Source organism: Pongo abelii, chromosome 11 (assembly GCF_028885655.2).
Source record: "Pongo abelii isolate AG06213 chromosome 11, NHGRI_mPonAbe1-v2.0_pri, whole genome shotgun sequence".
NCBI classification, from domain to species: Eukaryota; Metazoa; Chordata; class Mammalia; order Primates; family Hominidae; genus Pongo; species Pongo abelii.
In genome coordinates, this window is record NC_071996.2 from 93,385,728 (window position 1) to 93,399,734 (window position 14,007).

Consider the following 14,007-nt stretch of genomic DNA (forward strand, 5'->3'; position numbering starts at 1 on the left):
ATTCTCCTGCCTCAGCCTCCCAAGTAGCTGGGACTACAGGAGTGCCACCAGGCCCAGCTAATTTTTGTACTTTTAGTAGAAACGAGGTTTCACCATGTTGGCCAGGATGGTCTCAATCTCCTGAACTCGTGATCCGCCCCACTCAGCCTCCCAAAGTGCTGGGATTACAGGTGTGAGCCACCGCGCCCGGCCAAAACACTGTTTTTCAAAAAGGTTTACTGGCATCTTATCTAAAATGTGTTATTTTTCAGTTTAGTGTGTCTTAGAGCAGGGTTCCCCAACCCCCGGGCCATGGACCGCTACCACTCCGTGGCCTGTTAGGAATTGGGCCGCACAGCAAGAGCAGGCCAGCAAGCATTATCACATGAGCTCTGCCTCCTGTCAGATCAGCAGAGGCGTTAGATTTGCATAAGAGCATGAACACTATTGTGAACTGTGCATGCGAGGGATGGAGGTTGTGTGCTCCTTATGAGAACCTAAGAATCACCCTGATGATCTGAAGTGGAGCAGTTCATCCCAAAACCAACCCCCTCTCCCCGTCTGAGGAAAAATTGTCTTCCATGAAACCAGTCCCTGGTGCCAGAATGGTTGGGGACTACCATCATAGAGAGCATGTGTTCTGAAGCCATAATATCAGGGTTCAAATCCTGGCACTGCCTCTTATTAGTTAAACCTGCCATGCCTCATTATTCTCATCTGTAAAATGGACAAGATAATAGGGCTATTGTGATTAATATGAATGAATGCATGTAAAGATCTTTTAATGTTATCTGGTACAGAGTGCTAAATAAGTATTATCTGCTCTTTTTTCTTGCCATTTTCTTAAACTGCTATCTATAAAGCACATCTGGAGAACTGTACCTAATATATGCAATGTGAAGACTACTTCATTACCAGGGTATCTTTGTCATGGCTTCAGTGAGCACTATAGTTGCAACAGTGCCATTGGTTTCCTCTTTCTCATTACATTTGTGGCTGTGGTTAAGTGCAACCTATTTTTCCTTAGAAACAGAATGGTTTTGCTACCTTTATTTTCTAAAGAATCCTAGACTTCATAATGTAGTGGATTTGTTTGAACAGTAAAATCAAGAAACTATAAACAGTGTTTATTTTCAACTCTCCGTATTTGGTTTAGACATAATCCCTATTATTTGTACATTTTCCCTGGGAATCAATGAAAAGACTGGGAATGAATCTGAGCTGTAAACCTGCCATTGGAAGATGTAATTAGTCAGTCAGTGGCCACAAAGAATATTCAATTTTTTTAAAAGCTATTTTTCCTTACCGGTATTGTGTGGCTGCAAGTGATAAATGATGAGAATTCTCTCTTGCAATTATTATTTTAGTTTGTAACTACTTAATTTCCTGCAAGATGAAGTTCTGTGTTTACATGTTATGATTTTCATTACTAAGCCATCTTTTAAATTTTACTTTACAGATCAACAGTACAAATTCCAAAGGTTGTAAACTTGCTGATGGTGGTGGTAAGCCATGGCAGATGATAAAGTTGCTATCTTAACGGATGATGAAGAGGAACAGAAGAGAAAGTATGTGCTTGCAGATCCCTTTAATGGTATTTCCAGGGAACCAGAACCACCTTCGAATGAAACACCTTCCTCCACAGAAACATCTGCTATTCCTGAGGAGGAAATAGACTGGATAGAGAAACATTGTGTGAAGATAAACAACGATCTTCTAATTTCCAAGGTCTTTTATTTTTTCTTTTACTCTGCCTATGGCTCTCTCTATCCCCTTTTGCCTGTGTATTACAAACAGCTGGGAATGTCTCCAAGTCAGAGTGGACTACTAGTAGGTATTCGTTACTTCATTGAATTCTGCAGTGCCCCCTTTTGGGGTGTAGTTGCAGACCGCTTTAAAAAAGGCAAAATTGTCCTCCTCTTTTCTCTTTTGTGTTGGGTTTTATTCAACCTGGGCATTGGATTTGTCAAACCTGCTACCTTGAGATGTGTACCAAAGATTCCCCCAACAGCTCACCCCACCAATGCAAGTCACCAGTTAACTATCCTGCCAACAAATTCTTCCTTTACCTCTTTCCTCACCATATCACCAAAAATGGGTGAGAAAAGAAACCTGCTTTTGGAAACAGGGCTCAATGTCTCAGACCCTGTTACTTTGCCAACAGCTCCAAACATGAACAGCGAACCCACTCTGCAGCCCCAGACAGATGAAATTACTAACCGTATGATGGACTTGACGTTGAACTCAAGCACAGCAACCCCTGTCTCTCCAGGAAGTGTAACCAAGGAGACAACCACTGTTATTGTTACCACCACCAAATCTTTACCTTCTGACCAAGTCATGCTTGTTTATGATCAACAAGAAGTTGAAGCTATATTCTTGGTGATCTTGGTAGTTGTCATAATAGGAGAATTTTTCAGTGCCTCTTCTGTCACAATCGTAGACACAGTCACACTCCAGTATCTGGGAAAACACAGAGATCGCTATGGGTTGCAGCGCATGTGGGGCTCCCTGGGCTGGGGCCTGGCGATGCTGTCTGTGGGCATCGGGATCGACTACACCCACATCGAAGTGCTCATCAATGGAAAGGGGTGTAAGCCCCCCGAGTACAGGAATTACCAGATCGTCTTCATCGTCTTCGGCGTTCTCATGACCATGGCCTTGATCGTTGCCACTCAGTTCCGGTTCCGCTACAACCATTTCAAAAACGATGATTCTAAAGGGAAAGAGGTGGAGATCCCGCAGGTGGAGAGGAACAATTCCACAGAGTCCTCTGAGGAGACACCAACCACCACAAGCCACTCGCAGGCCTTCAACTTTTGGGACTTAATCAAGCTGCTCTGCAGCGTGCAGTATGGCTCAGTGCTGTTTGTGGCTTGGTTCATGGGTTTTGGATACGGTTTCGTGTTCACCTTTCTCTACTGGCATTTGGAAGACCTCAATGGAACTACAACCCTCTTTGGGGTCTGTTCAGTCCTGAGTCATGTGTCTGAGCTGACAGCATATTTTTTTAGTCACAAGCTTATTGAATTGATTGGCCACATCAGGTAAGAACATGCTTACGATTGCTGCCCCTCAGCAATTGAACTTTATCTTTTTATGGTTTATAGCTCCTTCTACTACAATTTTTAAGGTATTATAATTTGTGTTGAGGATAAGGTTGGAGTGGAAATGGGAATTTCTGTTTCTCTTCCTCCTTAAAATAGAAACAAAGGAAAGTAAGTCATGAACCTGGTTGGATTATCTCAAATAAACAAAGAGTGGCTTCCTCTGCTCTCCCACCCCACGGAAAAGACCTATAGGCTACCTAGCTGTGTGCTAAGAGACTCTCACAGTACATGTTTTCAGGTATAGGAACACCAGCTTAGTGAACATATTATTCCATGGAGGGTCCACCTGTCCTAGGCATTTATGAAGCAGAGCTTAAGTAGATAAGGTGGACTTTTTTTAAGCCCTTATTCTCAGCCACTTGCTGACATAGATAGAGCCTGAATATATGGCATCTAAAGATGTCCATTATATCTAATAAGACTATGATGTAACCCACCGTAATCCCTAATTCCATGATATTACATGGATGAGGTTCTTAAGTATTTTTTTTTGGGTTATTACGTGACTCCCTGCATTTCTGTCCACCATGAAGACATAGCATATTTGAAAACCTTTCTTCCATCCAAAATTTCCCATGTAATTCTTTTAGTTACAAAAAAAAAATCTATAGGCTGGGCACAGTGGCTCACACCTGTTAATCCCAGCACTTTGGGAGGCCGAGGCAGGTGGATCACTTGAGGTCAGGAGTTCGAGACCAGCCTGGCCAACACGGTGAAAACCCATCTCTACTAAAAATACAAAAGTTAGCCGGGCATGGTGGCACGCACCCGTAGTCCCAGCTACTCGGGAGGCTGAGGCATAAGAATCACTTGAACCCAGGAGGCAGAGGTTGCAGTGAGTCAAGATTGCACCACTGCACACCAGCCTGGGCAACAGAGTGAGACTCTATCTAAAAAAAGAAAACACCCTATAAGTGCCTAGTGTTTCTTGTTGTGTACTATTTCTTCTCACCATTAATGTGCACCTTGCTCTTTAGAGATCTTTCTGCTCTGTTGACTCTAAATGTGGAGCCAGCTCCATGTAAGCATTCTTGCCTTACAGAAAAGTACGACATGTCTGTTCCTAAAATGTGAAGTTGCTATAACTAAAAGCAACCATATGTGTTTGTGTGTATTTAAATCTGCTACTTCTATAAGAAATTAAAGAGGAGAAATAGACAATGACAAGATTTGACAATCCTTTATTTCCTTTCTATTAACTGAAGAAAATATTTTCTAATTTAAAGTTTCAACCTAGAATCAACCATTTCTTTAAGCAATTGTGAGTATTTTTTCTTGTTGGTTTGGTTTTGCTTGGGGAGGTGGTGTTCTGTTCCTTCTCTTTCTCAGATATTCGATCCCTTTGTTGTCACTAACAAAGTCAGGAACTGTGTGGATATTTCCTGGACTCACAGAACCCCTGAGGCACATTTTGTAAGACCATTCCAAAAGAGAGCCCATATAATATTAAGGACTCGGAATGCCCTTTAATTTTGTCCGCACCATGTTTAGATTATCTGAGCTGTTTGAATTGACCGAGATGAATCAGATGCCTCCCTTCAGCTTGGGCAGATGAGCAAATCTCACTGCAGTTAATAATGTCTTTAAAATCACTGTTATTCATTCGCAGAAAAGTACCCAGTTAGGTCTTACCAATGAGTGGAGTTCTTAGACATCATTATTTAATAAGTCGGTAGCATGAGTTGAACACTGACTCAGTACAGAGTATGTTTAGGTTCTATTTTCTTTTTTTTTTCACATTTTATTTGTTTTTTTATTATACTTTAAGTTTTAGGGTACATGTGCACAACGTGCAGATTTGTCACATGTGTATAGGTTCTATTTTCAAAGGAATTGTTAGGTTCTTTCCACATGCTAAGAAAAGATGGTTCTCTTCTACCTTTGCCTTTTGTCTGAGACATATGCAGCATTTTCATGATAAAATCCTAGTGGGTTTACTACTCCTTTAGTAAGCTTAGACTTGTGTGTTTCTTTCCTGTGTAGTATTAGTTACTCATTATTTCAAAAGCTACAGTTCACTTAACCTTAATTTTCTGGTTTTTACGGACAAAAAGCATCTTCCATTTCTTGTTTAATAATGTGATGGAAGAAGATGGCTGTTATGGTCATATTGCTCCCAAGAGTCTGCGAGAATTCCATCAGTATGTGGTCATTTACCTCTTTTGAATTTTAATTCTGTCCATTAAAATGTATTAATTGTTTCAAGTGCTTTTAAAAGAGTCTGATAGCTAAAATGAGACTATGTCCACATACTTAGGTAGAATGGATCTGTTCCTTTTGGTGATAATTTTGGGAGCTTAGTCAGGTGGTATTGGTTGTGATTTGGGGATTTAAACTTTCCACTGGAAGAATACCATTCATTAAGTAGTTGGTGAAGAGAAGTGATCTCTGAATTATGAGCCTTGATGTGTTGCTTGTAGGATCACAGAAGTAGATCTGCCCATGGCCTTTATGCATGCATGTATATTATTTCAGTACTTTGTAGTTGTCCTATTGGAAGTTTGTTTTTAGGAGTTGGCACTACCATATATTTGTGGATATTCACAAATTCTTCATCTAGAGTAATAATAAGAAAGATTCATACCAGAAAATAGTTTTTTAAAAATAGCATGTCCAGTTTTGAACTCAGTATTTTAACAGTTTCACAATATACAACCAGTTTTTCAGGGACTGACCTGTCAGTCTAAACACACACGCATAGAGTATCTGATTTCTGATTTTGACCTTGGATTTTGTCCTTCTCTGGAAGGCAACTTTCTCAGGCAAATAGGATAATAATGCTAAATATTTCCACCTTTAAAAATAAATTTCTTTTGATTCAAAATCATAAGACTTTGGAATTTACAGCAAGTATATTTTTAGGCTATAGATGATTAACAGGATATAAATGTACCTTAAGGTATCTTCACATTGCTTAACATTTTAGCAGCCATGAGTAGGATTATAATCAAAATACATTGCAGTAAATCATTTGTAAATTTGTAAATCATTACTTTCCAATGTTAGGCCATCCCCTATGTTATTTGATTTAAATTTATTTACATTTTAAGGGACACAGAAAAATCTATTCAATCAATTTGTGACTTTGCCCTGAAATTCTTATACTCAAGGTCTGTTTTGCCATGCAAATATTATCCGAGGGGGTTACATTACCTATTATTAGCCATCAATTACTACTTAATATTAGCTAAATATACAAATGAACTAGCCAGTCAGTTTGGGAAAGAAGAAAAAACCTGATACAGCTAGCAAGAGGAGGAACACCAGGGTTTCCTGATGGGACGCTGCAGGATGAACCAGAACAGATAGCAAGATGCTGGGCTTCAGCACAGCCAAGGACACATGGGAGGTAGCACATGATAGTCTGGTCACTGGAGGAATAGCAGTAAGTATTATAAGAGGGAAGAAACTGCAGCCAGGTGTTCAGTGTGAGCTGGCCGCTGAAGGGTTTAAGGAAGATCATGCCTACTTTCTTTTCTTCTTCTTCTCATTATGTTATTTCTACCCATCTCTTTGTGCCATCTTTGCTGATCTTAGGCCCACAGACTCTCAGATCCTCTCCTTGCCCCATATGAAAGGGTGCTGATTTCTGTAGGCTGTGTGTTCCAGGGTCTGTTCTTGTGTCTTCTACCTGGGTTCAGCTAATGTATTCAAAGCTCACCAACAGAGCTTTTAAAGCTCCTAATGCCCAGGTTGCACCCAGACCAATTACATCAGTCTTTCTAGGGGTGTACCGAGGCATTCAACGTTTTTACAGCTTCCTAGTTGATTCTAGTTCGTGCAGCCAAGGTTGAGAATCACCAGGCTAATGAGAGGCATAGGTAAGGGGAGGATTACAGGAAAGGAGGCGGTGGGGGAAAGCAGGGCATTTATTTCTCTCTTTCCAGCTCATGCAGCGTGTTTGTGTAAGATTTGGAAATGGTTCCCTCTAGTCCTCTCTCTGGCCTCTTGTAGTTTACCTATGTACATGTGCTGGTCAGTACGCAGCTGAAGACTCTAGGGGAAGCTACAGATCTCTACAGCCCTCTCTCTCTGTAGCTTTCTCCACTTGGGTACTCTGTCCTGCTTCCCAGACTCTCAGCCTTGTCTCCTCAGCTCTAGAGACCTCTGTGAGCTGCTGCGTCTCACCTATGCCCCACCCAATGTGGGTGGCCCTGAGCTCCAACAACATTCTCTCCTCTCTTTATTCTTCTGCCCAAGGCTGTGGAGAGGCTGCCTGTGGTTCTCACAGTGGTCTGGCTTCCCAGCTCTTCTGTCACCTACCTAACGAAGTCCCTAAATTAAGTCAGATTGGTGCCTGCCTCTGATGAGATCCTGACTCATACACCACTCTTCACTGCTTACGAAGACTCCTGATGGCAATTGGTACTGTGAAGAAACAGAATAAGAATAGAATAACTCAATTATTGATTAAAGAGCAAAAAGATGGTAGACCTTAAATAACTTTTTCCCCATTCTGATTCCTTAAGGGAGGATTAATTCTTCTTTAAAAATGGTTTTTACCACAATAAAAATGTTTTAAAAGATGACTTAATTCTCATAGTAAATTTGGAATTATGAATTCTACATGCTCTAGAGGACCAAGTATTACTCTATATTACTTAAAAATCAAAATCCTAGACATTTGTTCAATTTAGTTGAACAGTTATTTAGGCCTGAAGAACCTTAGATTAGTAAGATGCAGGGGCTGAATACTAAAGGGAAGTGTGTTGGAAAAAACAGGAGAGATTGAGGCCAGATGGGTGCTGGGATCAATAACCTGAATTTCATCTGGAGGCAGTAGGGAGCCATAGCAAGGTTCAAAGCAGGGAGGGCCAGAGATTTTCATATGTTCCTCCCTGCTTTGAACCTTGCTATGGAGGGTAACTTTGAAGCCAGGAGCCCACTGAGAAAGTTCTTAAAATAGTCCAAGTAAGAGACGGTACAGGCCTGAACTGCAGCAGTAGCAACAGAAATTAAGGGAAGGGATAGATCTGGGAGGTAAAATTGACAGAATTATTTGGATGTGGAAGTGAGGTAGAGACCCCCACATTTCCAGCTTGGTATGGTAATTCCAAAAATCTAATAGGAAATTCAGAAAGGAGATGTAGAATGGGGTGGGGGTGTGATTATTTGGTTTGAAATTGAAAACATCTAGATGGGGATGTCTAGCAGGCAGTTGACTATTGTAAGTCTGAAGCTTATGGGAGAGGTTAGGACAGGGGATGCAGATTTGCAGCAGTGAAAATCAGGAATGTGGATAAGATCAACAAGGAAATCTTGTGGTCTAAGAAGAGAAATGGGCTGAGGAAAATCAGTTATAATTGTCTCCAAGATAGTATTTCAAGTTTCTGATTTATTGAAATGTTGGTCTGTGCTTTATTGCTTAAAGTAAATATCCTTATGCTTGAGAATATTTTGTGTTATATGGAACTGTCATTACGGTATTACTGTAACCTGTTTCTATATATTGCTTTAGCGGCAATGGACTTTCTGAGCACCCCCCAATATCATCACCTGAGCCAGGCACCCTCTGTGGGTATTCCTAGGTGGGCCTAAGACATAAGCAAGGGAGAAAAAAAATAAAAGGAACAGGACTTTAAGGATTGCACGGTTGTTAGGAGCAGAGGCTGAGTCAGATTGCCTGGCTCTGCAGCTTGGAACTATATGGCCTTGGACAAGTTACAGAACTTTTTGCATCTCTGTATTTTTATCTATAAATAGGGATATTATTTATACCTGCTTCTTAGGGTTTTTTATGAAGACTAGATGAGATAAAACATGGCAATTGCTTCAACAATGACCAGCATATATTAGGAGCTCAGCTTATTTTACTTTTTTTCTGTCAATCTGATATATTATGCTGTTTATAACTACAAGATCCATTGAATCTGTTAAAAATACAAGTTGACAGTATAATATCAGAAGTGTACAGATGATTAAACCTGCAAAGTCAAGATGTTTGTGATTTTCAAAATAACTAACATTCCCCCTTAAACATATCTTAGTCAAACTGAAATTTTTCTCCCCAAATTTGTGATGACCATAGATTTTCAAATGAAATGGAGTTATATCAAATTGGAAGTGTACTCCTGATAGAGCCTTTATGTAATAGAATCTTTTGTTCTTATAAACAAAGGTTGTCTTCTTAAAGATTAGTCTGGTCTGGGTGTGGCTCACACCTATAATCCCAGCACTTTGGGAGGCTGAGGCAGGAGGATGTCTTGAGCCCAGGAGTTCGAGATCAGCCTGGGCAACATGGTGCGACCTTGCCTCTACAAAAAATAACATTAGCTGGGCATGGTGGCACACAACTGTAGTCCCAGCTACTTGGGAGGCTGAGGTGGGAGGATCTGTTGAGCCCAAAAGGAAGTCAAGGCTGCAGTGAGCTGTGATCACACCACGGCACTCCAGCCTGGGTGACAGAGCAAGACCCTGTTTCAAAAAAGAAAAGGAGAAAAAATGAGTAGTCTAATTAAGTTAATCAGTACTAGCAAATGAAGTACTTTTATACTTTCAATTTTGTAGGATATGTGTTAAAAAAACTGTTGATTTGATGTCATCTGACTAGTTAATGAAATAAAAGGTAATAACTTTTCTTAGCACTGGTGAAATGAGACCTGTTTGGCCTGTGTTTTCTCTGCCAGAGCAGTTACAAGTAATTGACTGTGGCTTTAAGCCCAGTGTATGAGTATTCTTGGTCATGGCCCAGTTTTTCACAGAGGTAGCAAGATTCCATGTGGAAGCCTGCCAGCCAACTTATAGGTATTGTAGAATATAGTTTAGCCACAACATCAGTTCTATTGTAATATCAGTGTCAGTTTTTAAAATGTGAAATAAATGAGTGCTCTGTAGCAGTGGAATAGGAGTTTACTCACAAGGTCTGAGGAAAGTGGATTGCAGATGTAAAGTGGCTGTGTGTGTGTTCTTTTCTTTTTAGTGTAGGGGAGATTTTATGGTTCTATTGAAGTCATCGTTCTCCACAACTCAGTTTTGTGTTTTTTGTTTGTGTTTTTCATTTATTATATAAAAACCATGGCAAAGCACAAAAGAAAACAAACATAAAGCCACACTGTAACTCCTGAAATTGGATAATCAGTCCAACATTTCTACAGGGGTTAGAATTTATATCATCTTGTGTAACTTTATTGTTACAATTTTGAAAGTGAGTATTAGGGTGCTAAAACTATCCTCCATTTCATTCAAAAACAAGTGTTTCATAAAGATAATGTTTTGTGCCCTATTTTAAATTCCAATTATTTTATACAAAATCATAGTAAAAAGTGACGTTAATCTTTTTCCTTGTTTTTGCACTATGTATCTTGGTAAATTAACTCTAGTTACTGGGTAACAAATTTAGAGCTAGTGTAGTCCAGGCCCCTTATTTTACAGCCCGCCTGAGGATACAAGCCTGAAGTCTTGCACCCTTCAGAGTAGGCCTTGGTGTTAAGTGAGGCCCTTTGAGTTGAACTGGCCTGGCTTCCATCCTGCTTGTGCTCCTGATTTAACTGGACAATCTTGGGCCTGCTGTGTGAGCTGAGTCTCGGTTTTATTCATCTGTAAATCTGGGGATACTTATCTCATATTAAAGATAATTACAGGAGAACTGATGCAAAGCACTTAGAATGGAGTCAGGCAGATAGCAAAGATGCAAGAAGCAGTCGGAGATGCTGTCATTGTTAACTATCAGTGGTGGGGGGATTTGGCGGCATTTGAGTGTTAGTTCCATTTAACTCATCAGAGTATTTAAGAAAATGTAGAATCTAGCTCCTTCACATGCTAAAAGTAGGACTTAAATATGTTCTGTCTCCTTTTCCAGAGTACCTCTCTTTTTAAAAAGCCCCAATCACAAAAACAAAAAACAAAAAACAAAAAACAAAAAACCCGACTATACCCTGTTTAAAGAACACGAATTTTTTTTTTTCTGACTCTGCCAGCCTTTCTCAGCGAGGGCTCCTCAGAAACACAAAACATACAGAATGACTTGAGTGACCATTTCTTCCGTTCTCCCAAGGATGGCATATAACTACCATTTGGATACATAAAAGACAGAATAATTTATTTCATATGATGGGGGCTTTAGAACATAAGGTCTTATTCCTCTCCTGGTACCTTGGTTTAAAAATTTCATTTGCAGAGTCAGTTGGAATTTTTTAAAAAGTTAAATGCTTCTCTTTTCATTAGAATACTTACTTTGAAATCAGATTCATAACGTGGTAATATGGAAAGAATAATGCTTCCTGTAATTGACTAATGGACAAAAAGAAGGTCGTTTTTTTTCCTTTATCTTTAAGCTGTAAGGATTACAGAGCTGAGATTTAAAAACAGTTTTGTTTTTTATCGGGATAGGTGATTTGCCAAAGGAAATATAGCCTGTATTAAACTCTGGTATGAGGGAAAAAAAATACATTATCCTGCCTCCTCCTTGATCAATCAAAGGGCATGAATTTTAATATTTAAAAAATGTCTTTATGAATTAAGCTTAAAAAATCCTACCCAAACAATAGCACTCTCCAAAAGTGAATGATTTTGCCACCATCAAATGATCTTCAGGATTCTCCCGTCTTGTGATGAGGTTTAGTTTCTTAAGACCAAAATGAGATCAAGCCTTGCTGAACTTTATCTGAGTTTTAATAATCATAGAATTATTACGAACTCTGAAAGAGTTTGAGATTATAAGAGTATACTGTTTTAGCAACGTAAAAGCCAGGTGGATGGACGCAGGGTGTATCCAAGGCTGCACAGTTTGGGAAGTTCCCCCAGATCTCTTGACTGCCTGCCAGAGTGTTCTGTCCGACAGAAAGGCACAGACACTTTACTCTGCTAAATCCTACAGTTCCAACTGCTACAGCTCCCTAGCTTTTTGAAAAACCCAACTGAAAAGTAGTTTAAACTGGGAGAGCTATGTGTTAGCAGTGAAATCTGCCTAATAACTCACTGGGATCTGAGTTGGAAAAAAATTATCTGGCAGTGTCATGAAGTTTTTAAAATTTGGGGAATCAGGGAGAGGGAGGAACTAGGAAGGCATATTCATTTATAAAGAAGCTAATGAAACATGGACTATGAACTAGAAATGCCAAGTTGGCCAGAGATAGGGAATCTACAGTAGCTAGACATTTATGGATGTTCGTTCTGGGTCTGCTCAACCCAAAACTACATACTGGTGGGAATACAAGAGATGAATACTCGGTTCTGGTCTCCTTGGCATTTATACCCTGGCTTTAAAGCTGGGCTTAAATGTCAACCAACTTCAGAGCCATCTAAGACTGTACTGATTCTGTTTTAGAACAGGCCAAATTTCAGGGGTGAGGGACTTAGGGATTCTGGGGATCTCTCCCAGTGCACTGCTCTGAAAATATGGTAGGCCTGGGCCAGCTGCTGGGACAGGTCACAAGCCATCACCACAAACATTTATCCAGAGAGTTCATGTTTAGCACAATCCTAAATGTTTCAGAGAAAACTCTACATATGCAGTCTCTCTCTGATTCATAGGCTCAATAAAAAAATAACTTGAAAGGATGTCTTGACACACAAAATATAAAAATATTAGCCCACTCAAGGTGTCTGACATGGAATTATTTTAACACATGAGTATTAGAGAATGGAGCTAATTAGAGCTTTTCTAATCAGAGAACACAAAGTTAGTGATTTCAATTTTGTTTTGTTTTGTTTTGCTTTTAGCCAAAAGGACAGTTGGCAGTGTTCTGTTAGACATGAGCGATTGAGCGAGACTGTGAGGATAGGTCAGTGCGAGTCCACCACCAGTGGATTTCATTTTTCATTTTGTGCCAACTAGAGAGCTTTGGATTTGTTAAAATATGAGCATTTACGGATTATTCCTGTACTGCTAAGTCCTCTGCTAATATATGGAGGACACATAGGCCCTGTCTTATACATATAGTCTGTGTCATAGCACATATGAAAAAATGACCTACCTAGTGATATAAAGAAGCCACATTAAAAAATAAATTGCTTATATACTTCTTAGTGCCACGTTTTAGGCATTATAAGCTACTATCTTTATAATAGCTGGCATATGAAAATTATAATTGCAGCTATTATTTATATGTGGGTAGATTTCTATTTTCCTATTCTTTTCACATTTTACCTCCAAAGACATTGATACCCATTTTTGGAGGAAAAGCCCCTTGGAGCTATTTCAACTATAGGTTCTCATTATCACATTGTAAGCTATGGAGTCTCAAAAATTGAAGAATTTATGATCAGGAATTGAAAGATAATCATTTGGTTTTTATTGTCCCTTGAAAAGAACATCTTTGCAAAGAAATATCTCACCATGTAATATAGCTACCAGGCTGACTTATTAATAACAGCATTACTTATAATTGAGCTATTCATAGTTAAGAAGAAAAGGCCATTGTTGCAAGGCAGTATAAATGGATCCAGGGCTTTTACTGGCATCACATGGTTTTCTTTCTCTTCCACCTTCAGTGGCTGGGTTGATTGAGGTACTTGCTGAGTTAAAGAGAGCAGGACAAACACCATATGTACTGTACCTTTTGTGATTGCAGACTGCCCTTAGACTGCCACCATCTAACAGGCTGAGGTGATGGTCAAAGTGTGTGGCAGACAAGAGTAAAGATGGTTCCTGCGAATTCCATTACCTAGACAACCACCGTGGAGACCAATTTAGCTGTCTATGCTCAGCCTCAAGCTAGATACTCCCTATGGCCTAAAAATTACATTTTTTAGGTAAATACCTCCCTGGAGAAACTCATACACATGCAGAAAGATGTGTACAAGGATGCTTAGTTGCTTACTTGTGGCTTTCTTACAGTGAAAAAGAGAAACAGTCTAAATGGCCATCAGTTGAGGAATGGATACATTCAATGTGGTATAGTCATAAGGTGAAATGTTAATGTAGGGGTTAAAAGAAATAGACTAGATCAATATGCCAACATGGAAAGCTGTCAACACT

General features: G+C 39.6%; 2 protein-coding genes across 8 annotated transcripts in view; one reads left to right on the forward strand and one right to left on the reverse strand.

The window, feature by feature from the left end:
• The window catches only part of MFSD6 (major facilitator superfamily domain containing 6), a 96,190-nt gene that overhangs the window by 24,484 nt on the left and 57,699 nt on the right, over positions 1–14,007 (forward strand). For all 4 annotated transcript variants that reach the window (XR_010135889.1, XM_009237917.4, XM_054549001.2 and 1 more), the window contains exon 2: positions 1,439–3,026. Coding sequence is in view for 3 of the 4 variants with exons in the window: in XM_009237917.4 (XP_009236192.3) it covers positions 1,492–3,026 (1,535 nt within the window). In the remaining variant the exon portion in view is untranslated. The remainder of the gene's footprint in view (positions 1–1,438; positions 3,027–14,007) is intronic.
• Positions 4,259–14,007, reverse strand: part of NEMP2 (nuclear envelope integral membrane protein 2) — a 95,446-nt gene continuing 85,697 nt past the window's right edge. For all 4 annotated transcript variants that reach the window (XR_008522635.2, XR_008522632.2, XR_008522630.2 and 1 more), the window contains one exon: positions 4,259–7,457. The gene's annotated coding sequence lies outside the window, so the exon portion shown is untranslated. The remainder of the gene's footprint in view (positions 7,458–14,007) is intronic.